The sequence below is a fragment of the Callorhinchus milii genome, unplaced genomic scaffold (genome assembly GCF_018977255.1).
Source record: "Callorhinchus milii isolate IMCB2004 unplaced genomic scaffold, IMCB_Cmil_1.0 Scaffold865, whole genome shotgun sequence".
Classification (NCBI taxonomy): domain Eukaryota; kingdom Metazoa; phylum Chordata; class Chondrichthyes; order Chimaeriformes; family Callorhinchidae; genus Callorhinchus; species Callorhinchus milii.
In genome coordinates this window covers 1-27,275 of record NW_024705606.1, presented here as the reverse complement: position 1 = coordinate 27,275, position 27,275 = coordinate 1, and the positions used below count along the sequence as shown (strand labels likewise).

At 62.6% G+C, this 27,275-nt stretch overlaps 1 protein-coding gene across 1 annotated transcript; it reads right to left on the bottom strand.

Annotated features, from left to right (window-relative positions):
- Positions 1 to 1,894: 1,894 nt before the first annotated feature.
- Positions 1,895 to 26,769, bottom strand: LOC121852517 (proline-rich protein HaeIII subfamily 1-like; the record flags this gene model as incomplete). The annotated part of the gene is made up of 7 exons (XM_042346484.1): positions 1,895 to 1,947; positions 6,894 to 7,011; positions 7,228 to 7,376; positions 7,991 to 8,107; positions 9,091 to 9,141; positions 26,095 to 26,479; positions 26,584 to 26,769. Coding segments are annotated over 7 exons (1,059 nt in total), but the record flags the coding sequence as incomplete, so codon positions are not given.
- Positions 26,770 to 27,275: the final 506 nt, after the last annotated feature.

The window sequence follows — 27,275 nt, the reverse complement described above, 5'->3', positions numbered from 1 at the left end:
GGTGAGGTTGGTGAGGCTGGTGAGGTTCGTGAGGTTGTTGAGGTCAGTGAGTTTGTTGAGGCTGGTGAGGTCAATGAGGTTGGTGAGGCTGGTGAGTTCGGTGAGGCTGGTGCGGTCGGTGAGGTTGGTGAGGTAGGTGAAGCTAGTGATGTCGGTGTGGTTGGTGAGGTTGGTGAGGTCGGTGAGGCTGGTGAGGTCGGTGAGGTCGGTGAGGCTGGTGAGGTCGGTGAGGTTGGTGAGATTGGTGATGTTGGTAAGACTGGTGAGGCTGGTGAGGTTGTTGAGGCTGGTGAGGTCGGTGAGGTTGGTGAGGCTGGTGAGGTCGGTGAGGTTGGTGAGGTTGGTGAGGTCTGTGAGATTGGTGAGGTTGTTGAGGTCGGTGAGTTTGTTGAGGCTGGTGAGGTCGGTGAGGTTGGTGAGGCTGGTGCGGTCGTTGTGGTTGGTGAGGTTGGTGAGGTCGGTGAGGTTGGTGAGGCTGGTGAGGTCAGTGAGGTTGGTGAGGCTGGTGAGGTCAGTGTGGTTGGTGAGGTTGGTGAGGCTGGTGAGGCTGATGAGGTCGGTGAGGCTGGTGAGGTCGGTGTCGTTGTTGAGGTTGGTGAGGTTGGTGAGGCTGGTGAAGCTGGTGAGGTCGGTGAAGTCAGTGAGTTTGGTGAGGCTGGTGAGGTCGGTGTGGTCGGTGAGGCTGGTGAGATCGGTGATGTTGGTGAGGCTGGTGAGGTTGTTGAGGCTGGTGAGGCTGGTGAGGTCGGTGAGGTCTGTGAGATTGGTGAGGTTGTTCAGGTCGGTGAGTTTGTTGAGGCTGGTGAGGTCGGTGAGGCTGGTGCAGTCGTTGTGGTTGTTGAGGTTGGTGAGGTCGGTGAGTTTGGTGAGGCTGGTGAGGTCGGTGAGGTCAGTGTGGTTGGTCAGGTTGGTGAGGCTGGTGAGGTCGGTGTGGTTGTTGAGGCTGGTGAGATCGGTGATGTTGGTGAGGCTGGTGAGGTCGGTCTGGCTGGTGAGGTTGGTGAGGCTGGTGAGTTCGGTGAGGCTGGTGCGTTCGGTGTGGTTGGTGAGGTAGGTGAGGCTAGTGATGTCGGTGTGGTTGGTGAGGTTGGTGAGGTCGGTGTCATTGGTAAGGTTGGTGAGGCTGGTGAGGTTGATGAAGCTGGTGAGGTCGGTGAAGTCAGTGAGGTTGGTGAGGTCGGTGAAGTCAGTGAAGTTGGTGAGGTTGGTGAGGTTGGTGATGTTGGTAAGGCTGGTGAGGTTGTTGAGGCTGGTGAGGTCGGTGAGGCTGGTGAGGTCGGTGAGGTTGGTGAGGCTGGTGAGGTCGGTGAGGCTGGTGAGGCTGGTGAGGTCTGTGAGATTGGTGAGGTTGTTGAGGTCGGTGAGTTTGTTGAGGCTGGTGAGGTCGGTGAGGTTGGTGAGGCTGGTGCGGTCGTTGTGGTTGGTGAGGCTGGTGAGGTCGGTGAGGTTGGTGAGGCTGGTGAGGTCGGTGAGGCTGGTGAGGTCTGTGAGGCTGGTGAGGTCGGTGTCGTTGTTGAGGTTGGTGAGGTTGGTGAAGCTGGTGAGGTCGGTGAAGACAGTGAGTTTGGTGAGGCTGGTGAGGTCGGTGTGGTCGGTGAGGCTGGTGAGATCGGTGATGTTGGTGAGGCTGGTGAGGTTGTTGAGGCTGGTGAGGTTGGTGAGGTCGGTGAGGTTGGTGAGGTCTGTGAGATTGGTGAGGTTGTTCAGGTCGGTGAGTTTGTTGAGGCTGGTGAGTTCGGTGAGGCTGGTGCGGTCGTTGTGGTTGTTGAGGTTGGTGAGGTTGGTGAGGTCAGTGAGGTCGGTGATGTTGGTGAGGTTGGTGTGGCTGGTGAGGTCAGTGAGGTTGACCACAGGAAACCATCAGACTTTGCCCCCGAGCTCTGGGAGCAGCCACTCACCTGCGTCTGAACTGGGACAGAATATCCACATCCTCCACCAACGGCACTTCTGTCAACACAAGGAACAGACATGAGGAGGGGAAAATAATACCATAAATGGGGTAGGGGAGCAAAGGGACACAGGGGTACACATACACAATTCACTAAAGGTAACAACGCAGATTAATAAGGCCATAAAAAGGCATTGGGTTCTAGAGGGATAGAATTGAAAAGCAGGGAAGCTCTGGTAAACTTCTGTAGAACGTTGGTTAGACCACACTTGGATACTGTGTGCAGTTCTGATCCCCACATTATAGAAGGGATGTAGAGGCACTGGTGAGGGTGCAAAGGAGATTCACAAGGATGATCCCAGAACTGAGAGGTTATACGTATCAGGAAAGGCTGAACATACTTAGACTCTTCTCTTGAAAAGAGGAGGGTGAGGGGTGACCTGATAGAGATCTTTAAAATGATGAAATGTTTGGATAGGGTCAACATAGGGAAGATGTTTCCACTTGTGGGGGAAACCAAAACCAGGGCCATCAATATAAAATATTCACAAATAGATCAAATATGGAAGTTAGAAGAAATTTCTTCACACAGAGAGTAATGGGAATGTGGAGGCAAATAGCATATATGTGAAGAGCAGAGAGCCCAGGAGTGTTGAGGGGCAACAGAGTGAGGAGGAACAGAGTGAGAATTCTGTTTGAGCATTAGATGAGAGGGGGAATTCGGTGCAGGTGAGAACTTGTTAGCCACAGAGAGTTCAGGAGGTGGGCACCCCACAGCCACAGAGAGTTCAGGAGGTGGTCACCCCACAGCCACAGAGAGTTCAGGAGGTGGTCACCCCACAGAGAGTTCAGGAGGTGGTCACCCCACAGAGAGTTCAGGAGGTGGTCACCCCACAGCCACAGAGAGTTCAGGACGTGGTCACCCCACAGCCACAGAGAGTTCAGGACATGGGCACCCCACAGCCACAGAGAGTTCAGGAGGTGGGCATCCCACAGCCACAGAGAGTTCAGGAGGTGGGCACCCACAGCCACAGGGAGTTCAGGAGTTGGGCATCCCACAGCCACAGAGAGTTCAGGAGGTGGGCATCCCACAGCCACAGAGAGTTCAGGAGGTGGGCACCCACAGCCACAGGGAGTTCAGGAGTTGGGCATCCCACAGCTATAGGGAGTTCAGGAGGTGGGCACCCCACAGCCACAGGGAGTTTAGGAGGTGGGCACCCCACAGCCACAGGGAGTTCAGGAGGTGGGCACCCACAGCCACAGGGAGTTCAGGAGGTGGGCACCCACAGCCACAGGGAGTTCAGGAGGTGGGCACCCCACAGCCACAGGGAGTTCAGGAGGTGGGCACCCCACAGCCACAGGGAGTGTAGGAGGTGGGCACCACAGCTGCACAGAAAACTCAGAAAAAGAGTGAGTGACCATCCGAAGTAGAGCAAAACAGAACAGACAGTACAGAGATCTCCTAAGAGTGCGTCCAAACCGATTCTCGGTATTGGATACCGGTGAGGACGCCTCTGGCAAGAAGAGTCAAAGGTAATGGATGTTCAGGGAGATAAGGGGAAAAATGCCAATGCTGTTGTTATCGGGGATACAACAGTTAAAGGCGTTTCTGCCATAAAAGACAAGATTCACGCCTCGTGTGCTGCCTCCCTGGGGTCAGGATGCAGGACGTCATGGAACGTGTGCAACAACAACAAGAACAAAATTGCACATATAGAGCGACTTTCACGTCAGGAGGACGTCCAAAAACACTGCAAAATATACTACAGGGGGAAAGGGAAAATCCGGAAGTTGTGGTCCATGTCGGGATCCATGATGTAGGTGATAAAAGGGCTGAGACCTCACAGGGAGAATATTAGAAGCTTTGGAAGAAGCTAAAGAGCAGGACATCAGAGGTGGTGATCTCGAGATCACTCCCAATGCCTTATGCAAGTGAATGCCAGACCGGGAGGATCAAACACATGAATGCCTGGCTGGAGAAATGGTGCAGAAAGGAGGGCTTCAGGTTTCTGAACCACTGGGATCACTTCTGGGGCAGTTGGGACCTGTACACGAGGGATGGGTTACACCTGAGCAGGGCTCGGACCAATATCAAATGCTGTGGGGAAGCAGTTAAACTGATTTCGAGGGGGTTGGGGATCAGAATGTAGCATCAGGGAGGGGAAACAAGAGTGGATGAGGAGAGACAAATGGAAATGAAACAAGGAATAGTCCAGCAAAAAGTGGAAAGAGACAGGGGAGAAATATAGAGCGGATTAAACCGGTTTTGGAGTGCATGTGTGTAAATGCACGGAGTGTTACCAATAAGCTTAGTGAGCCTCAGGCTCAAGGTGCCACATGGGGCTATGTGTAGTGGCAATTACAGAGACTTGGCTCGAGCAAGGACAGGAATGGGAGCTGAATATTCCTGGCTACAACCTATTCAGGAGGAATAGGGAAGGGAAACCAGGAGTGGATGGCAATACTCATTAGGGACATGGTCACGGTCCTGGAAAAGGACAATGTGTTAGAGGGTGCGAAACCTGAATCTATTTGGTGAGAGCTACAGAGCAGAAAAGGAGCTGCTACTCTGTTACGTATTTACTATAGACCTCTAAATAGTGGGAAGGAGATAGATGAGCAAATCTGCAAGCAGATTTCGGAGAGATGCAAAACCAATAGAGTAGCGATAATGGGGGATTTCAGGATAATCAAATAGAATATGGGAGGTACAGAGGGGAAGTGAAAATGAAAATAAGAAGAGCGAAATGATTGTACGAGAAAAGATTAGCAGGAAACATAAAAGGGAACCCGAAGGTATTTTATAAGCATATCAAGAGTAAAAGATTACTCAAATGTAGGTTGGGGCCAATTAGGGACCCAAGTGGAGACCTTGTTGAGGTAGAGGGCAGGGTTGATGCACTAAACAAAAACTTTGCAACTGTCTTCACAAAAGAAGACGATGCAACCAATGCCCCAATATCACAGGTGCATGAATAGAAATTGGACATGATAAAAATCAACAGAGAGGAGGTACTAAAAAGGCTGTCGGTGCTCTAGATAAGTCACCCGGTCCGGACGGGATGCATCTGAGGTTACTGCGGGAAGCAAGGGTGGAAATAGTGGAGGCTCTGGCCACAATCTTTCAATCCTCTTTGCACACTGGAGTGATGCCAGAGGACTGGAAGGTTGCAAATGTTACTCCCCTGTACAAAAAGGGGCAGAAGGACAAACCTGAGATCTACAGCCAATCAACAACAACAACAACAAGATTCCATTTATAAAGCGCCTTTCATGTCGGGAGGACGTCCTAATCAGCCTAACATCAACAATAGGGAAACTTCTGGAGACTATAATCCGGGACAATATAAATTCTCACTTAGAAAAATATGGTTTAATAAAGGACAGTCAACACGGATTTGTTAAAGGCAGATCGTGTCTGACAAACCTAATAGAATTTTTTTATGAAGTGACTGAAAGGGTGGAAGAAGGTAGTGCAGAAGACATAATTTATCTAGACTTTCAAAAGGCATTTGACAAAGTGCCACATGAGAGACTTATAAACAAAATAGAAGCCCACGGTATAAACGGACAGTGGCAACATGGATCCAGAAGTGGCTCGGAGACAGAAAGCAGAGAGTGGTAGTAAGCAGTTGCTTTTCTGACTGGAGGGAGGTGTGTAGTGGTGTCCCTCAGGGGTTGGTATTGGGACCAATGGTCTTTCTGATCTATATTAATGATCTGGACCTGGATATAGAGAGCACAATTTCCAAATTTGCAGACGATACTAAGCTCAGAAAGGTAGTTAATGGTGAGGAGGACAGCACCAGACTCAAAGAGGACTTAGACAGATTAGTAAAATGGGCAGAAACATTGTCAGATGAGATTTAATGTGGAGAAATGTGAAGTGTTGCATTTTGGTAGGAAGAATGGGGAGAGGCAATATAGGCTGATGGTACAATCTTAAAGGGGGTGAAGGAACAGAGAGACCTGGGGGTCCACATAAGCAAATCTCTGAAGTTGGCAGGACAGGTAATAAAGCTGTTGAAAAATACTATATTTTATAAATAGGGGCATAGAATTCAAAAGTCTGGAGGTTATGTTGAATATAAAATTCTGGTTAGGCCTCTGTTGGAGACTGCGTTCAGTTTTGGGCACTGCACTTTAGAAAAGATGTTAAGAGATTGGCGAGGGTGCAAAGGAGGTTTAGAAAGATGGTACCAGGAATGAAAGACCTTAGTTATGAGGAGAGGTTAGTGAAACTAGGATTATTCTCCCTGGAGCAGGGAAGATTAAGAGGAGATTTAATGGAAGTTTTCAAAATCATGAGAGGATTTGAGAGGTTGAATCAGGAAAAATTGCTTCCACTGTCATGTGGGTCAGTAACCCGAGGACACCAATTTAAGATAGTTGTTAAAAGAAACAGACAGGAAGTTACGATCTGGAATCCATTACCTGAAATGGCAGTGGAAACCGATTCAATAACAACTTTTAAGAGAGAAGTAGATGGGTATTTGGGGAGGACAGGATTCCAGGGCTATGGAGAGAAAGCAGGCCAGTGGGAATGAGTTGGAAGCTCTTTTAGGAGCCGGGACAGACGCGGCACAGAAAGAGGCGGAATAGCCTCTTTCTGTGCTGAGGCCAGAACGAGTTCTATGTTTCTATGTATTTAAGGGAAAACTAGAGAGGTACATGAGGGAGAAAGGATTAGAAGGTTATGCTTGAAGGCTTAGTTGAGGAAGGGCCCAGTTGAGGCTCATGTGGAGCATAAACACCGGCATAGACCAGTTGGGCCGAATGGCCTGTTTCTTCTATGTAATTCTATGTAAAATTTACATTTCTATAGTGCTTCATGGTGGGAGGACATCCCAAGGCGCTAGACAGTGAAGGATTTGAGCGGGGAAACTACAAACTCTGGGTGGGGGCGGGGTGGACCCTGGACTCATATCAATGTAAATTGTTGTTGATGTGGGAGTGTGGACAGACAGTGAACATTTACCCCATTGGGGGCGATAATTTTGCTCACCCAGTACAGTCAGCTGGAAGTTACAGCTGTCAATCATGTCCCGGTTTGTAAGCTGACAGCGGTAGCTGCCGGTGTAGTTGATTTTAGCTGAAATAATCTGCATCTCGAAGGTGAAGATCTGCCAAACAGAGAGCAGGCATCAGCGGGGGCGGGGCGAAGCCTAGGTGGGGGGCGGGGCGGGGTGTACCCTGGGTGGGGGCGGGGCGTACCCTGGGTGGGGTGGGGGGCGGGGCGTACCCTGGGTGCGGGGCGGGGCGTACCCTGGGTGCAGGGCGGGGCGTACCCTGGGTGGGGCGGGGACCGGGGCATACCCTGGGTAGGGGCCGGGGCATACCTTGCTGTTGCGGTCGTATGTCTCTCTGAGCTGTAGGTTTTTGCCGCTCTTGCTGGCCAGGTCCAGCCACTTGCCCTTGAACCAGCGCACGGTCGGCTTCTTCAGGATGTTGGTGCCCTGAGTCCTCACCGTGAATGTGATGTCCTCCCCTGACAGCAGAGCATCACAGCCTCAGCCATCACCCAACCCCCCACCAACACAGCCTCAGCCATCACCCCCTCCCCCAACACAGCCTCAGCCATCACCCCCTCCCCCAACACAGGTTTGGGGACCCCAGAGTGTGCATTGAGGTAATTGCTGGAGTTCACAGTGAGGACTCAGGGCACATAGCCTGGCCATTGATATCATTGTCTGACAAGCTTTACCGCTGCTTGTCCAGCCAGGACCCCCCTCCCCGTTAGTTAGTTAGGGCTTTGGCTGTGGGGTTATCAAGAGCTGACGGGGAGGATTCCCTGCCCCCAGGGACAGGTCGGCCCTTCCAGGTCCTGCTGCTGAGCCAGGCCGGGCTGTACTGTCAATAGCAGTGAGTGGCCTGGGACACTGCGGCCCCTCCTGGCTCGGGGACTGGAACGAGACTGTGACAAAGGGCTGAAGGAATGCCGTCATGGAGTTGAGTGATTAGATTGTACGACTGAGGCTGGGGATCAGATTGTGGGATTATGGGGGGGTTGAAATGGTGCTGTTATTGTGAAATGCTGGAGAGGAGCCAGAGAAGAGCAATAAATGGGGTTGACTCCGTGTGCATGGCCCTCCCTGACCTTACCCACGTTCATTGTTGCAGACTGAGGCTTCTCCAGGAACAAGCTGTTGGCATCCAGTGCAGTGATGCCATCACTTGGGGCCCTCTCTGTGCCAGGGGCCCCCTCTCCAACATCGGGCACTGATAAAGACAATTGCAGACTGGTGAATGGTAGAAACTGTGAACAAAAGACAAGAGATAGAGAAGAGACAGGGGCAGGGAGAGACAGCGAGTCAGGGAGGAGGGAGGTGGGGGGAGGGGAGGGAGTGAGGTGGGGTCGGAGGGGAGGAAATGAGGTGGGGGGAGGGCTGGGAGCGAGGTGAGGTGGAGGGGAGGGAGTGAGTTTGGGGGAAGGGAGGGAGCGAGGTGGGGGGAGGTAAGGGAGTGAGGTGGGGGTGAAGGGAGGGAGTGAGTTAGGGGGGAGGGGAGGGAGCGAGGTGGGGGAGGGAAGGGAGTGAGGTGGGGGGGAGGGGAGGGAGTGAGTGAGTTTGGGGGGAGGGGAGGGAGCGAGGTGGGGGGAGGTAAGGGAGTGAGGTGGGGGGGAAGGGAGGGAGTGAGTTTGGGGGAGGGGAGGGAGCAAGGTGGGGGAGGGAAGGGAGTGAGGTGGGGGGAGGGGAGGGAGTGAGTTAGGGGGGGAGGGGAGGGAGCGAGGTGGGGGGGGGGGAGGGAGTGAGGTGGGGGGGAGGGAGTGAGGTGGGGGGGAGTGAGGGAGCGAGGAGGGGGAAGGAGAGGGAGCAAGGTGGGGGGAAGGAAAGGGAGCGAGGTGGGGGGGGGGAGGGGAGGGAATGAGGTGGGGGGAGGGCTTGGAGCGAGGTGAGGTGGCGGGGAGGGAGTGAGGTGGGGGGAGTGGAGGGAGTGAGTTTGGGAGGAGGGGAGGGAGCGAGGTGGGAGGAGGGGAGGGAGTGAGGTGGGGGCGGAGGGAGTGAGGTGGTGGGGAGGGGAGGGGAGGGAGTTTGAGGGAGGGGAGGGAACGAGGTGGTGGGGAGGAGAGGGAGGGAGTTTGAGGGAGGGGAGGGGAGGGAACGAGGTGGGGGGAAGGGGAGGGAGCAAGGTGGGGGCGGAGGGAGTGAGGTGGGAGGAGGGGAGGGAGCGAGGTGGGGGGAAGGGGTCAAGCTGCTCAATACCTGCTTCTGCGGCTGGGGTGGAGTTGGGGGCAGGAAGTTCTTGACCTTGTTCTGTAGAGACATAAACACCAACTCAACATTGTAGGTAAGCAGACTCCCCTCCCTTTCCTGCTGGGAATTTCAGAGGTCCTTTGTCACCCATTTACCCTGGAAACATGTCCCTTCCCACTGAGCGATGGGGCCCCCAGTTGGAGGATCCAGGTAACGCCCTCCAGCAGCTGTGACCCCCCACCCCAAGCCTCAGAGCTTCCTCCGCAGCTATCAGACGGACACCTGCCTTCAGGAAGGTGAGAGGACCTTTACAGGGCGGCTGGTGAGGTGTCGGCCACCGTGATGTTCTACAGGTGCAAGTCCAATATGTGAGATTCCGGGGATGGGGTGAAATCAGTGGCTGATATTCTTATTGTCTGACACACACGGAAACCCATCACCGTTGCTTTAGAGTCTCCAAACCCAACTGAGAATTACCCACATCCCCCCCACACCTGGACATCCCAGAGACACATTGTTGGAATAGAATGCGCTCTCTCTCTCGCTCTCTCGCGCTGTCCCTGGAGGGACATATTCTGCTTATCTAATTCCGTGCTGTATTAGGCACCGGCTGCCAGAGCCCAGACTTGGAGAGCCCGAGCGGGCCAAGCGTGACCTTGGCAGCACAGGGCTCAGTGTATAACCTGGCAAGTCATTACCACTCTGACCCCTCACTGCCCGGCCCTCAGCCTCACTGCCCGCCCCTCACCCTCACTATCTGCCCCTCACCCTCACCCACACTGCCTGCCACTCATCCTCACTGCATGCCCATCACCCTCACTGCCAGCCCCTCACCCTCACTGCCCGCCCCTCACCCTCACTGCCCGAGCCTCACCCTCACTGCCCACCCTTCACAAACACTGCCTGCCCCTCATTCTCACTGCCCGCCCCTCAACCTCACTGCCCGCCCCTCACCCTCACTTCCCGCCCCTCAGCCTCACTGCACGCCCCTCACCCTCGCTGCGTGCCCCTCACCCTCGCTGCGTGCCCCTCACCCTGACTGCCCTGCCCTCACTCTCACCTTACTGCCCTCAACTCACACTCGCTGCCTGCCCCTCATTTTCATTGGCTGCCCCTCACCCTCACCCTCACTGCCCGACCCTCACTGCCCGCCAGTCACTCCCACTGCCCCCCCTCACACTCACTGCGTGCCCCTCACCCTCACTGCCCTACCCGCACCCTCAGTGCCCGCCCCTCACCCTCACTGCCCGCCTCTCTATCTCACTGCCCGCCCCTCACTGCCCGCCCATTACCCTCACTGCCCTCCCCTCACTACACGCCCCTCTCGATCACTACCCGCCCCTTACCCTCACTGCGTGCCCATCACCCTCACTGCCTGCCCTCACCCTCACTATCTGCCCCTCACCCTCATCCTCACTGATGGCCCCTCACCCGCACCCACACTGCCTGCCACTCATCCTCACTGCACGCCTATCACCCTCACTACCAGCCCCTCACACTCACTGCCCGACTCTCACCTTCACTGTCCGCTCCTCACCTGCACTGCCCGCCCCTCACCCTCACTGCCCGCCCCTCACCCTCACTGCGCGCCCCTCACCCTCACTGCCCTACCCTCGCCCTCAGTGCCCGCCCCTCACCCTCACTGCCAGCCCCTCAGGCTCACTGCCCGCCACTCACGCTCACCACCCGCCCATCATCTTTAACACTCGCCCCTCACCCTCACCACCCGCCCGTCACCGTCACTGCCTGCCCCTCAGCCTCACTGCCCGCCTCTCACACTCACTGCCCGCACCTCACTCTCACTGCCCGCCCCTCAACTTAACTGCCCACCCCGCACCCTCACCACCTGCCCCTCACCCTCACTGCCCGCCCATCACACTCACTGCCCGCAACTCATCTTCACTGCCCGCCTCTCACCATTACCACCCACCTCTCACCATCACCACCCACCCCTCACACTCACTGCCCGCCGCTCGACCGCCCCTCACATTCACTGCCCGCCCCTCACCCTCACCGCCCGCCCCTCACCCTCACTGCCCGCCTCTCAAACTCACTGCCCGCCCCTCACCCTCACCGCCCGGCCCTCACCTCACGCCCATAACCCTTACCGCCCGCCCCTCAACCTCACCGCCCGCCCCTCACCCTCACCGCCGACCTCACACTCACCGCCGCCCAATACCCTTACCACCCACCCCTCACCCTCACCGCCCGCCCCTCACCCTCACCGCCCACCCGTCACCCTCACCGCACGCCCATAACCCTTATCGCTCGCCCCTCACCCCCACCGCCCGCCCCTCATCCTCAGCGACCGCCCCTCACCCTCACCGCTCGACCTCACCCTCACCGCCCGCCCCTCACCCTCACCGCCCGCCCTTCACACTCACTGCCCACCCCTAAACTTCACAGCCCGCCTCTCACCCACACTGCCCGCCCCTCACCCTCACTGCCCGCCTCTGAAACTCACTGCCCGCCCTCACCCTCACCGCCCGCCCCTTACCGCACGCCCATAACCCTTACCGCCCGCCCCTCAACCTCACCGCCCGCCCCTCACCCTCAGCGCCCGCCCCTCACCCTCACCGCCCGCCCCTCACACTCACCGCCCGCCCAATACCCTTACCACCCACCCCTCACCGTCACCGCCCGCCCTCACCCTCAGTGCCCGCCCCTCACACTCACCACCCTCAACCTCACGGCCCGCCCTTCACCCTCACTGCCCGCCCCTCATCCTCGCTGCCTGCCCTTCACCCACACTGCCTGCCTTTCGCCCTCACCTCACTGCACGCCCCTCACAGTCGCTGCCTGCGCCTCACCCTCACTGCCCACCCATCACCGTCAATGCCCGCCCCTCACCCCGACTGTCCGCTTCTCACCCTCACCGCCCGCCCCTCACCCTCACCGCCCGCCCTTCACACTCACCGCACGCCCATAACTCTGACCGCCCGCCCCTCACCCGCAACGCCCGCCCTTCACCCCGACTGCCCACCTCTCACCCTCACCGCCCGCCCCTCACCCTCACCGCCCACCCCTCAACCTCAACGCCCGTCCCTCACCCTCACCGCCCGCCCCTCACCTTCACCGCCCGCCCCTCACCCTCACCGCCTGCCCCTCACCCTCACCGCCCGCCACTCACCGCACGCCCCTCACACTCACTGCCCGCCCTTCATCTTCACTGTCCGCCCCTCACCCTCGCTGCCTGCCCCTCAACATCACCGCCCGTACCTCACACTCACCGCCTGCCCATAACCCTTACCACCCGCCCCTCACCCTCACCGCTTTCCCCTCACCCTCACCGCCCGCCCCTCACCCTCACCGCACGCCCCGCACACTTACCGCCTGCCCTTCACCTTCACTGCCCGCCCCTCACCCACACTGCCTGCCCCTAACCCTCAACTCACTGCACGACCCTCACACTCGCTGTCTGCGCCTCACCAACACTGCCTGCACCTTACACTCAGTGCCCGCCCCTCACCCTCACTGCACACCCCTCACTCTCACTGCCCGCCCCTCAACCTCACAACCCGCCCCTCACCCTCACTGCCGGCCCCTCACTCTCACTGCATGCGCCTAACCCTCAATGCACGCCCCTCACCCCGACTGCCCGCCTCTCACCCTCACTGCCCGCCCCTCACACTCACCGCCCGCCCCTCACCCCGACTGCCCGCTTCTCACCTTCACCGCCCTCCCCTCCCTCACTGCCCGCCACCCTCAACGCCCAACCTCACACTCAACGCACGCCCATAACCCTTACCGCCCGCCCCTCACCCTCGCTGCCTGCCCCTCACCCAAACTGCCTGCCCCTAACCCTCACCTCACTGCCCGCCCCTCAACCCCACTGCCCGCTATTGACCCTCGCTGGCCAACCCTCACCCTCACTGTCCGCCCCTCACCCTCACTGGGCGCCCCTCACTGCCCGCCCCTCACCCTCACTGCCCGCCCCTCACCATCACCACTCGCCCCTCATCCTCACCGCCCGCCCCTCACCCCACCGCCCGCCCCTCACCCTCGATGCGTGCCCCTCACCCTGACTGCCCACCCCTTCACCCTCACCTCACTGCCCTCAAATCACCCTCACTACCAGCCCCTCAGCCTCACTACCCGACCAACATCCACACGGCCTGCCCCTCACCCTCACCCTCACTGCCCACCCCTCACCCTCACTGCCCGCCCCTCAACCCGACAGCCGGTCGCTCACACTCACTTCCAGCCCCTCAAACTCACAACGCGCCCCTCACCCTCACTGCCGGCCCCTCACTCTCACTGCATGCCCCTCACCGTCAATGCACGCCCCTCACCCCGACTGCCCGCCTCTCACCCTCACTGCCCGCCCCTCACCCTCACCGCCCGTCCCTCACCCCGACTGCCCGCTTCTCACCCTCACCGCCCGCCCCTCCCTCACCACCCGCCACCCTCAACGCCCAACCTCACACTCAACGCACGCCCATAACCCTTACCGCCCGCGCCTCACCCTCGCTGCCTGCCCCTCACCCAAACTGCCTGCCCCTCACCCTCACCTCACTGCACGACCCTCACACTCGCTGCCTTTGTCTCACCCTCACTGCCCACCCCTCACCCTCAATGCCCGCCCCTCACCCCGATTGCCCGCCCCTCACCCTCGCTGCCTGCCCCTCACCCTCACTGCACGAACCTCACCCTCACTGGCCGCCCCTCACCCTGACTGCCCGCCGCTCAATCTCACTGCCTGCCATTCACCATCACCCACACTGCCGCCCCTCACCGCCCACACCTCACCCTCACCCCCGACCCTCACACTCACTGCCCGCCCCTCACCCTCACTGCCCTCCCCGCACCCTCACTGCTCACCCCTCACCCTCACTGCACGCCCCTCAACCTCGCTGCCTGCCCCTGAACCACATTGCCCGCCCCTCACCCTTACCTCACTGCCTGCCCCTCACCCTCGCTGCCTGCGCCTTACCCTCAGTGCCCGCCCCTCACCCTCACCATCACTGCCCGCCCCTCACACTCACTGCCCGCTACTCACCCTCACAACCCGCCCCTCACCCTCACTGACCGGTCCTAACCCTCACTGCCGGCCCCTCACCCTCGCAGCCCGCCCCTCACCCTCACTGCCCGCCCCTCACACTCACTGCCCGCCCCTCACACTCACTGCCCGCCCCTCAGCCTCACCGCCCGCCCCTCAACCTCACCGCCCGCCCCTATCCCTCACAGCCAGCACCTCACCCTCACTGCCCGCCCCTCAAACCCACTGCCCGCTATTGACCCTCGCTGGCCACCCCTCATTCCCAATGCCCACCCTTCAGTCTCACTGCCCATCCCTCACCCTCACTCCCCGCCCCTCACCCCGACTGCCCGCCCCGCCCACTTACTGCCCGCCCCTCACCATCACAACCCACCCCTCACCCACACTGACCAGCCCTCACCCTCACTGCGGACCCCTCACCCTCACTGAAGGCCCCTCACCCACACAGCCTGACCCTTACCCTCACTGCTCGCCACTCACCCTCACGGCTCGCCCCTCACCCTCACCGCCCACACCTCACCCTCACCGCCCGCCCCTCACCCTCACCTTCGCCCCTCACCGCTCGCCCCTCACTCTCACCGCCCGCTCCTCACCCTCACCGCCCCTCACCTTCACTGCCTGCACCTCACTCTCTCCCCTCACGCACACTGCCCGCCCTTCACCCTCACTGCTCGCCCCTCACACACAAAGCCCGACACTCACACACACCTCACTGCCCGCACCTCACCCTCACTGCCCGCCCCTCACCCCGCCCCCAGCCCCTCACCCTCACTGCGCGCCACTCACCCTCACAACCCGCCCCCTCACCCTCACTGCCCACCTTTCACGCTCGCTGCCTGCCCCTCACCCACACTGCCCGCCACTCACCCTCACCTCACTGCCCGCCCCTCACCCTCGCTGCCTGCGCCTCATCCTCAGTGCCAGCCCCTCACCCTCACTGCCCGCCACTCAACCCGAATGCCCGCCTCTCACCCTCACCGCCTGCCCTTCACCCTCACCGCCCGCCCCTCACCCTCACCGCCGCCCCTCACCCTCACCGACCACCCTTAACCCTCACCGCCCGCCCTTCAAAGTCACCGCCCGCCCTTCACCATCACCGCCTGCACCTCACCCTCACTGCCCGCTCCTCACACTCACTGCCCGTCCCTCACCCTCACCGTCCGCCCTTCACCCTCACTGCACGCCCCTCAACCTCACCCTCACCACCCGCCCCTCACCGCCCGCCCCTCACACTCACCCCCCGCTCCTCACCCTCACCGCCCGCCCCTCATCCCTCACAGCCCGCCCCTCACCTTCACTGCCCGCCCCTCAACCTCACTGCCTGCACCTCACCCTCACTGTCGCCCCTCACCCACACTGCCCGCCCTTCACCCTCACTGCTCGCCCCTCACCCACACCCTCACTGCCCACCCCTCACCCTCACTGCCCGACCCTCACCACGACTGCCCGCCCCTCACCCTCACAACCGCCCCTCACCCTCACTGACCGGTCCTCACCCTCACCGCCAGCCCCTCACCCTCACCGCCCGCCCTTCACCCTCACTGCCCGCCCCTTACCCTCACTGACCGTCTCTCACCCACACTGCCCGCTCCTCGCGCTCACTGCCCACCCCTCACCCTCACGGCCCGCCCTTCACCCTCACTGCTCGCCCCTCACCCACAAAGCCCGAAACTCACCTCACTGCCCGCACCTCACCCTCACTGCCCGCCACTCACGCTCGCTGCCTGCCCCTCACCCACACTGCCCGCCATTCACCCTCACCTCACTGCCCGCACCTCACCCTCACTGCCCGCCTCTCACCCTCATTGCCCGCCTCTCACCCTCGCTACCTGCCCCTCACCCACACTGCCCGCCCCTCACCCTCACCTCACGGCCCGCCCCTCACCCTCGCTGCCTACGCCTCATCCTCAGCGCCAGCCCCTCTCCCTCACTGCCCACCCCTCACCCTCACTGCCCGCCACTCAACCCGACTGCCCGTCTCTCACCCTCACCGCCCCTCACCATCACCGCCTGCACCTCACCCTCACCGCCCGCCCCTCACACTCACTGCCCGCCCCTCACCCTCACCGTCCGCCTTTCACTCTCACTGCATGCCCCTCAACCTCAACCTCAACGCCCGCCCCTCACCGCTCGCCCCTCACCCTCACCGCCCGCTCCTCACCCTCACCACCCGCCCCTAACCCTCACTGTCCGCCCCTCACCCTCACTGCCTGCACCTCACCCTCACTGTCGCCCCTCACCCACACCCTCACTGCCCACCCCTCACCCTCACTGCCCGCCCCTCACCACGACTGCCCGCCCCTCACACTCACTGCCCGCCCCTCACCCTCACCGTCCGCCTTTCACTCTCAGTGCATGCCCCTCAACCTCACCCTCAACGCCCGCCCCTCACCGCTCGCCCCTCACCCTCACCGCCCGCTCCTCACCCTCACCACCCGCCCCTCACACTCACAACCCGCCCCTCACCTCACGGCCCATCGCTCACCGTCGCTGCCTGCGCCTTACCCTCACTGCCCACCCCTCACCCTCACTGCCCGCCCCTCACCACGACTGCCCGTCCCTCACACTCACTGCCCGCCCTTCACCCTCACAACCCGGCCCTCACCCTCACTGACCGGTCCTCACCCTCACCGCCCGCCCTTCACCCTCACTGCCCGCCCCTTACCCTCACTGCCCATCACTCACCTCACTGGCCTCCCCTCACCCTCACTGGGCGTCCTTCACCCTCACTGCCCGCCCCTCACCCTCACTGCCCGCCCCTCACCCTCACTGCCCACCCTTCACCCTCACTGCCCACCCCTCACCCTCTTCCGTCATCCATCTCTCGCTCCATCTCACACTCGCTCTCTCTTTATCTCTCAGTCTCTCTCTCTCTCACACACACGGTTTTCTCACTTGTTTTCACTATATGTTCACCATTATACACTCAGCGTCTCACACACTCTCTCCCACTGCCTTTCACACTCTCTCCCCCTTTTTCAGATACACACACATTCTCTCCTCTAACACATTCTATTTCTTTCTCTCCCTTTCAGCACTCCACCCCTCACTCTCCACCCTCTCACACCCTCTCCCCCCCTCACTCTCCACCCCCTCACACCCTCTCCCCCCTCACACCCTCCCCCCTCACATCCTCTCCCCCCCTCAAACCCTCCCCCCTCACACCCTCCAACCTCAGATCCTCTCCACCCCCCATCAACCTCACTGGCCGCCCCTCACCCTCACTGCCCGCTCCTCACCCTCACCGCCAGCACCTCACCCTCACCGCCCGCCCTTTACCCTCACTGCCCGCCCCTTACCCTCACTGACCGTCTCTCACCCACACTGCCCGCCCATCACCCTCACTGCCCGCCCTTCACCCACACTGCTCACCCTCATTGCCCAGCCCTCACCCTGACTGCCAGCCCCTCACCCTCACTGACCGCCTCTCACCCTCACTGCCCGCTCCTCACCTTCACTGCCCGCCCCTCACCCTCACTGCCCGCCCCTCGCGCTCACTGCCCACCCCTCACCCTCACGGCCCGCCACTCATCCTCACCGCCCGCCCCTCTCCCTCACTGCCCGTTGTTCACCATCACTGCTCGACCCTCACCCACACTGACCGCCCCTCACCCTCACCTCACTGACCGCCCCTCACCCTCGCTGCCTGTGCTTTACCCTCAGTGTCCAGCCCTCAACCTCACTGCCCATCCCTCACCCTCACTGCCCGCCCCTCACCCCGACTACCCGCCCCTCACCCTCACAAACCGCCCCTCACCCTCACTGACCGATCCTCACCCTCACTGCCCGCCCCTCACCCAGACTGCCCGCCCCATAAACTCACTGCCCGCCCTCACCCTCACAACCCGCCCCTCACCCTCACTGACCGCTCCTCACCCTCACTGCCGGAATCTCACCCTCACTGCACGCCATCACCCTCACTGCCCACCCCTCAACCTCACTGACTGCCCCTCACCATGAACCTCACTGACGGCCACTCACCCGCACCCACACTGCCTCACTGCCCACCCCTCACCCTCACTGCCCGCCCCTCACCCTACCCTCCCGCCTCTCAACCTCACCGCCCGCCTCACAACCTCACCGCCTGCCCCTCACCCTCACCGCCCGCCCTTCACACTCACTGCCCGCTCCTCACCCTCACTGCCCGCCTCTCACCTTCATTGGTGGCCACTTACCTCCGGTGTCCGCCCCTCACCCTCACTGGCCGCCCCTCACACTCACCGACCGCCCCTCACCCTCAACACTCGCCTCTCAGCCTCACTGCCCGCATCTCACACTCACTGGCCTCCCGTCACCCTCACTGGGCGCCCTTCACCCTCACTGACCGCTCCTCACCCTCACTGCCCACCCCTCATCCTCACCGGCCGCCCCTCACCATCTCTCCCCCGCATCTCACCCTCACTGCCCGCCCCTCACCCTCGCTGCACGCCCCTGACCCTCAGCACCCGCCGCTCACCCTCACTGCCCATCCCTTACCATCACTACCCGCCCCTCATCACTGCCCGCCCATCACCGTCACCACCCGACCCTCACCCTCACTGACCGCCCCTCACCACCCGCCTCTCACCCTCAGTGTCCGCCCCTCACCCTCGCTGGCCGCACTTTCACCCTCACTGCATGCTCCTTACCCTCACTGCCCACCCCTCAACCTCACTGACTGCCCCTCACCATGAACCTCACTGACGGCCACTCACCCGCACCCACACTGCCTCACTGCCCGCCCCTCACCCTCACTGCCCGCCCCTCACCCTACCCTCCCGCCTCTCAACCTCACCGCCCGCCTCACAACCTCACCGCCTGCCCCTCACCCTCACCGCCCGCCCTTCACACTCACTGCCCGCTCCTCACCCTCACTGCCCGCCTCTCACCTTCATTGGTGGCCACTCACCTCCGGTGTCCGCCCCTCACCCTCACTGCCCGCCCCTCACCCTCACCGACCGCCCCTCACCCTCAACACTCGCCCCTCAGCCTCACTGCCCGCATCTCACACTCACTGGCCTCCCGTCACCCTCACTGGGCGCCCTTCACCCTCACTGACCGCTCCTCACCCTCACTGCCCACCCCTCATCCTCACCGGCCGCCCTCACCATCTCTCCCCCGCATCTCACCCTCACTGCCCGCCCCGCACCCTCGCTGCACGCCCCTGACCCTCAGCACCCGCCGCTCACCCTCACTGCCCATCCCTTACCATCACTACCCGCCCCTCATCACTGCCCGCCCATCACCGTCACCACCCGACCCTCACCCTCACTGCCCGCCCCTCACCACCCGCCTCTCACCCTCAGTGTCCGCCCCTCACCCTCGCTGGCCGCACTTTCACCCTCACTGCATGCTCCTTACCCTCACTGCCCACCCCTCAACCTCACTGACTGCCCCTCACCATGAACCTCACTGACGGCCACTCACCCGCACCCACACTGCCTCACTGCCCGCCCCTCACCCTCACTACACGCCCCTCACACTTACTACTCACCCCTCACCGTCACTGCATGCCCCTTACACTCACCACCTGCCCCTCAGACTCACTGGCCTCCCCTCACCCTCACTGGTCGCCCTTCACCCTCACTGCCCGCCCCTCACCCTCATTGCCAGCCCCTCAACGTCACAGGCCGCCCCCACACCCTCACCACTCGCCCCTCACCCTCACTGCCCGCCCCTCAACCTAACCTCACTGCCCGCCCCGCACCCTCACTGCCCGCCCCTCAACCTAACCTCACTGCCCGCCCCGCACCCTCGCTGCCTGCGCCTTACCCTCTGTGCCCAACCGTCACCCTCACCGTCGCTGCCCATCCCTCACCCTCACTGCCCGCCCCTCACCCTCATTGCCCGCCGCTCACCCTCACAACCCGCCCCTCACTCTCACTGACCGCTCCTCACCCTCACTGCCCACCCCTCAAACTCACTGCCTGCCCCTCACCCTCACTATTACTGACGGACCCTCAAATTCACCCACACTGCCCGTCCCTCATCCCCACTGCCCGCCTCTCACCTTCACTGCCCACCCCTCACCTTCACTGGGTGCCCCTCAACTTCACTGCTCGCCCCTCACCTTCACCACCCGCCCCGCACCCTCACTGCCCGCCCCTCACCCTCAAAGCCCGCCCCTCACGCTCACCGCCCGCCCCTCACCCTCACCGCCAGCACATCAACCTCACCGCCCGCCCCTTACCCTCACTGACCGTCTCTCACCCACACTGCCCGCCCATCACCCTCACTGCACGCCCTTCACCCACACTGCCCACCCCTCACCCTGACTGCCCACCCCTCACCCTGACTGCCAGCCCCTCACCCTCACTGACCGCCTCTCACCCTCACTGCCCAATCCTCACCTTCACTGCCCGCCCCTCACCCTCACTGCCCGCCCCTCGCGCTCACTGCCCGCCCCTCACCCTCACGGCCCGCCACTCATTCTCGCCGCCCGCTCCTCACCCTCACTGCCCGCCCTTCACCCCCACCGCCCGCCCCTCTCCCTCACTGCCCGTTCTTCACCATCACTGCTCGCCCCTCACCCACACTGACCGCCCCTCACCCTCACCTCACTGACCGCCCCTCACCCTCGCTGCCTGTGCTTTACCCTCAGTGTCCAGCCCTCAGCCTCACTGCCCATCCCTCACCCTCACCGCCCGCCCCTCACCCTCACTGCCCGCCCCTCTCCCTCACCGGCCGCCCCTCACCCTCAACACTCGCCCCTCAGCCTCACTGCCCGCATCTCACACTCACTGGCCTCCCGTCGCCCTCACTGGGCGCCCTTCACCCTCACTGACCGCTCCTCACCCTCACTGCCCGCCCCTCACCACCCGCCTCTCACCCTCACTGTCCGCCCCTCACCCTCGCTGGCCGCACTTTCACCCTCACTGCATGCTCCTTACCCTCACTGCCCGCCCCTCACCCTCACCTCACGACCCTCACACTCACTACTCGCCCCTCACCGTCACTGCATGCCCCTTACACTCACCACCTGCCCCTCAGCCTCACTGGCCTCCCCTCACCCTCACTGGTCGCCCTTCACCCTCACTGCCCGCCCCTCACCCTCATTGCCCGCCCTCACCCTCATTGCCCGCCCCTCACCCTCACAACCCGCCCCTCACTCTCACTGACCGCTCCTCACCCTCACTGCCGGAATCTCACCCTCACTGCCCACCCCTCAAACTCACTGCCTGCCCCTCACCGTCACCATTACTGACGGACCCTCAAATTCACCCACACTGCCCGCCCCTCATCCCCACTGCCCGCCTCTCACCTTCACTGCCCACCCCTCACCTTCACTGGGTGCCCCTCAACCTCACTGCTCGCCCCTCACCTTCGCTACCCGCCCCGCACCCTCACTGCCCGCCCTCACCCTCAAAGCCCGCCCCTCACGCTCACCGCCCGCCCTCACCCTCACCGCCCGCACCTCACCCTCACCGCCCGCACCTCACGCTCACCGCCCGCCCCGCACCCTCACCGCCCGCTCCTCACCCTCACCGCCCGCCCCTCACACTCTCCGGCCGCCCCTCACCCTCACCACTTGCCCCTCAGCCTCACTGCCCGCATTTCACCCTCACTGGCATCCCATCACCCTCACTGGACACCCTTCACCATAACTGACCGCCCCTCACCCTCACTGCCCGCCCCTCACCCTCACTGCCCGCCCCTCACCCTCACTGCCCGCCCCTCACCCTCACCGCCCGCCCCTCACCGCCCGCCCCTCACGCTCACCGCCCGCCCCTCAACCTCGCTGCCCGCCCATGAACCTCAGCCCCGGCCGCTAACCCTCACTGCCCGCCTCTTACCATCACTGCCCGCCCCTCACCCTCACTGTCCGCCCATCACCGTCACCACCCGACCCTCACCCTTACTGCCCGTCCCTCACCCTCACCACCCGCCTCTCACCCTCACTGTCCGCCCATCACCATCATTGGCCGCACCTTCACCCTCACTGCCTGCCCCTCACGCTCACTGCCCGCCCCTCACACACGCCCCAAACTCTCACGACCCGCCCCTCAACGTCACTGCCTGCCCCTTACCCTCACTACCCGCCCCTCACCCTCACTGGCCTCCCCTCATCCTCACTGGGCGCCCTTCACCCTCACTGCCCGCCCCTCACACTCATTGCACGCCCCTCAGCCTCACAGGCCGCCCCTCACCTTCACCACTCGTCCCTCACCCTCATAGCAAAAACAATAATAAATTGGTCATTTTCAATCCCTGACTGTTTGTGGGACATTGCTGTGCGCAATTGGCTGCCGCGTTCGCCCACAAATATACAGTCAATTCACTTTACAGTCTATTCTGTGAAGCGCTTTGGGACGTCCTCCCGACGTGAAAAGCGCTATATCAAATGCAAGGATTATTATTATTATTATTATTATTATTATAGCCCGCCCCTCACCCTCACCGCCCGCTCCTCACCGCCGGCCCTCACTCTCACCGCCCGCCCTTCACCCTCACAGCCCGCCCCTCACCCTCACTGCCCGCCCCTCAACCTCACTGCCCGCGCTCACCCTCACTGCCCGCGCTCACCCTCACTGACCGCCCCTCTCCCTCACTGCCCGTTCCTCACCATCACTGCCCACCCCTCACCCTCACTGTTCGCCCCTCACTCACACTGCCCGCCCCTCACCCGAACATCACTGCCCACCCCTCACCCTCGCTGCCTGCGCCTTACCCTCAGTGCCCAACCCTCACCCTCACCCTCACTGCCCATCCCTGACCCTTTCTGCCCGCCCCTCACCCTGACTGCCCGACCCTCACACTCACTGCCCGCCCCTAACCCTCACAATCCGCCTCTCACCCTCACTGACCGCTCCTCAGCCTCACTGCCCGCCTCTCTCCCTCACCGCCCTCCCTTCACCCTCACTGAGCGCTCCTCCCCCTGACTGCCGGACTCTCACCCTCACTGCACGTCCATCACCCTCACTGCCCACGCTCACCCTCACTGCCCGCCCTTCACCCTCACTGCCCGCCCCTCACCCTCACTGCCTGCCCATCACCCTCACTGACGGACCCTCACCCTCACTGGGCGTCCATCACCCTCACTGACCGCTCCTCATCCTCACTGCCCGCCCCTCACCCTCACCGCCCGCCCCTCACCGCCCGCCCCTCACCATCACTGCCCGCCCTCACCCCCACTGCCCGCCCCTCACCCTCACTGCCCTCCCCTTACCCTCACCACCCGCCCCTCACCCTCACTGGCCTTCCCTCACCCTCACTGGGCGCCGTTCACCCTCACTGCCCGCCCCTCACCCTCACTGCTCGCCCCTCACAGTCACCACCCGCCCCCCACACTCCGTTCCCTCCCCTCACCCTTACCACCCGCCTCTCACCCTCACTGTCCGCCCCTCACACTCACTGGCCGCACCTTCACCCAAACTGCCTACCCCTCACTGCCCGCCCCTCACCATCCGCCCCTATATCTCACTGCCCGCCCCTCATCCTCACTGCCTGCCCCTCACTGCCTGCCCCTCACCCTCACTGCCCACCCACTTACCCTCACCACCCGCCCTCACCCTCACTGGCCTCCCCTCACCCTCACTGGGCGCCCTTCAACCTCACTGCCCGCCCTTCACCCTCACAGCCCGCCCCTCACCCTCACCACTCGCCCCTCACCCTCACTGCCCGCATCTCACTCTCACTGCCCGCCCCTCATCCTCACTGTCCGCCACTCACCCTCGCTGTCCGCCCCTTACTATCACTGCTCGCCCCTCACCCTTACTGCCCGCCCATCACCGTCACCACCCGCCCCTCACCCTCACTGCCGGCCCCTCATCCTCACCACCCGCCTCTCACCCTCACTGTGCGCCCCTGACACTCACTGCCCACCCCACACAATCATCACCCGCCCCTCACCCTCAATGCTCGCCCCACACCCTCACCACCCGCCTTGCACCCTCACTGTCCGCCCCTCACCCTCACTGGACTCTCCTCACCCTCACTACCCGCCCCTCACCCTCACTGCCCGTCCATCACCCTCACTGCCCGCCCCTCACCCTCACTACCCGCCCCTCACCCTCACTGCCCGTCACTCACCCTCACCGCCCGCCTCGCACCCTCACTGTCCGCCCCTCACCCTCACTGGCTGCACCTTCACCCTCACTGCCTGCCCCTCACCCTCACTGCCCGCCCCTCACCCTCACCACCCGCCCCTCACTCTCACTGCCCGCCCCTCACACTCACTGGCTGCCCCTAACTGCCTTGCCCTTCACACTCAATGCCCGCCCCATACCCTCACCACCCGCCTCTCACCCTCACTGGCCTCCCCTCACCCTCACTGGGCGCCCTTCACCCTCACTGACCGCTCCTCACTCTCACTGCCCGCCCCTCATCCTCACTGCCCGCCCCTCATCCTCACTGCCCGCCCCTTACCCTCACTGCCCACCCTTCACTGTACGCTCCTCACCCTCACTGGCTGCACCTTCACCCTCATTGCCTGCCCCACACCCGCACTGCCCGCCCCTCACCCTCACCACCGGCCCCTCACTCTCACTGCCCGCACATTACACTCACTGGAATCCCCTCACCCTCACTACCCGCCCCTCACCCTCACTGCCCGCCACTCACCCTCACCACCCGCCTCTTACCCTCACTGCCCACCCTTCACCGCCCGCCCCTCACCCTCACCGCCCGCTCCTCACCGTCACTGCCTGCCCTTCACCCTCACAGCCCGCCCCTCAACCTCACCGGCCGCCACTCACCCTCACCACCCGCCCCTCACTCTCACTGCCCGCCCCTCACCCTCACTGCCTGCCCCTAATTGCCTGCCCTTCACCCTCAATGTCCGCCCCTTACCCTCACCACCCGCCTCTCACCCTCACTGGCCTCCCCTCACCCTCACTGGGCGCCCTTCACCCTCACTGACTGCTCCTCACTCTCACTGCCAGCCCCTCACCCTCACTGCCCGCCCCTCACCCTCACTGCCCATCCCTCACCCTCACTGCCCATCACTCACCTCATTGCTCTGTTGCTTCTCAATGACGGCAGAGCGTCCTTCGCATCAACTTCCGTCATCCATCTCTCGCTCCATCTCACACTCGCTCTCTCTTTAGCTCTCAGTCTCTCTCTCTCTCACACACACGGTTTTCTCACTTGTTTTCACTATATGTTCACCATTATACACTCAGCGTCTCACACACTCTCTCCCACTGCCTTTCACACTCTCTCCCCCTTTTACAGATACACACACATTCTCTCCCTCTAACACATTCTATTTCTTTCTCTCCCTTTCAGCACTCCACCCCTCACTCTCCACCCTCTCACACCCTCTCCCCCTCACTCTCCACCCCTCACACCCTCTCCCCCCTCAAACCCTCCCCCTCACACCCTCTCCCCCCCTCACACCCTCCTCCCTCACACCCTCCCCCTCCACCCTCAGATCCTCTGCACCCCCTCCCCCTCTCCCTCCTCACACCCTCCCCCCTCCTCACACCCTCTCCCCCCCTCACACCCTCTCCCCCACTCACACCCTCTCACCGCTTCACACCCTCCCCCCTCACACCCTCTCCCCCTCACACCCTCTCCCACCCTCACACCCTCTCCCACCCCCTCACACCCTACCCCTCCGCCCTGCCCCCTCACACCCTCCCCCTCCCCCTCACGCCCTCCCCCCTCCCCCCTCACACCTCTCCCCGCCCTCACACCCTCTCCCCCCGCACACCCTCTCCACCCCCTAACGGCATCTCCCCCCTTCACGCCCGCTCCCCCCTCACGCCCTCTCCCCCCTCACGCCCTCTCCCCCTAACGCACTCTCCCCCCCCCTCCCCCCCTCACACCCTCCCCCTCACACCCTCTCGCCCCCTCGCACATTCCCCCCCTCACAACCTCTCCCCCCCTTCACACCCTCTCCACCCCCTCACGCCCTCTCCCCCCTCACGCCCGCTCCCCCTCATGCCCTCTCCCCCCCTCACGCACTCTTCCCCCTCCCCCCCCCTCACACCCTCCCCCCACCCCCCTCCCCCCCTCATACTCTCACCCTGTGACTGAGAGCGGAGGGACCATAATGACACAGCCTCGGCTCAGGCTCTCACTCACACGGGTACCTGGGTTCCTGGCCGGCTCTGGCATGCTGCTGGCACCGTCTGCTCTTTGTGTGTTGTGCTGGGCTCTCTCCAGTATGGGGGCTATGCTGGGTGCTCCTGCCTGGGTGCTGTGCTGGGGGCTCTTGGCTGGTGGCTGTGCTGGGGGCTCCTGCCTGGGTCTGTGCTGAGGGCTGGGGTCTGTACTGGGAGCTCCTGGCTGGGGGCTGTGCTGGAGGCTCTTGGCTGGGGGCAGTAGTGGGGGCTCCTGGCTGGGGGCTGGGGGCTCCTGGCTGGGAGCTGTACTGGGGGCTCCTGGCTGGGGGCTCCTGGCTGGGGGCTCCTGGCTAGGGGCTGTACTTGGGGCTCCTGGCTGGGGGCTCCTGGCTAGGGGCTGTGCTGGGGGCTCCTGGCTGGAGGCTGGGGGTTCCTGGCTGGGGGCTGTGCTGGGGGCTCCTGGCTGGAGGCTGGGGGCTCCTAGCTGGGGGCTGTGCTGGGTGCTGGGGGCTGTACTGGGAGCTCCTGGCTGGGGGCTCCGGGCTGGGGGCTGGGGGCTCCTGGCTGGGGGCTGGGGGCTCCGGGCTGGGAGCTGTACTGGGGGCTCCTGGCTGGGGGCTGGGGGCTCCTGGCTGGGAGCTGTACTGGGGTTCCTGGCTGGGCTGGGGGCTCCTGGCTGGGGGTTGTACTGGGGGCTCCTGGCTGGGGGGTGTACTGGGGGTTCCTGGCTGGGGGCTGGGGTCTCCTGGCTGGGGGCTGTGCTGGGGGCTGTACTGGGAGCTCCTGGCTGAGGGCTGTTGGCTCCTGGCTGGGAGCTGTACTGGGGGCTCTGGCTGGGGGCTGGGAGCTCCTTGCTGGGGGCTGTACTAGGGGCGCCTGGCTGGAGGCTCCTGGCTGGGGCTGTGCTGGGGCTCCTGGCTGGAGGCTGGGGGCTCCTGGCTGGGGGCTGTGCTGGGGGCTCCTGGCTGGGGGCTGTGCTGGGGGCTCCTGGCTGGGGGCTGTGCTGGGGGCTCCTGGCTGGGGGCTGTGCTGGGGGCTCCTGGCTGGGGGCTGTGCTGGGGGCTCCTGGCTGGGGGCTGTGCTGGGGGCTCCTGGCTGGGGGCTGTAGTGGGGTCTCTCTCCTGGCTCTATGTCTCTCCTCTTCCAACAACCTTGTGCATCAGACGGAGACAATTTAAAGGCCAGGCTCCACACGTGACACGGAAGCT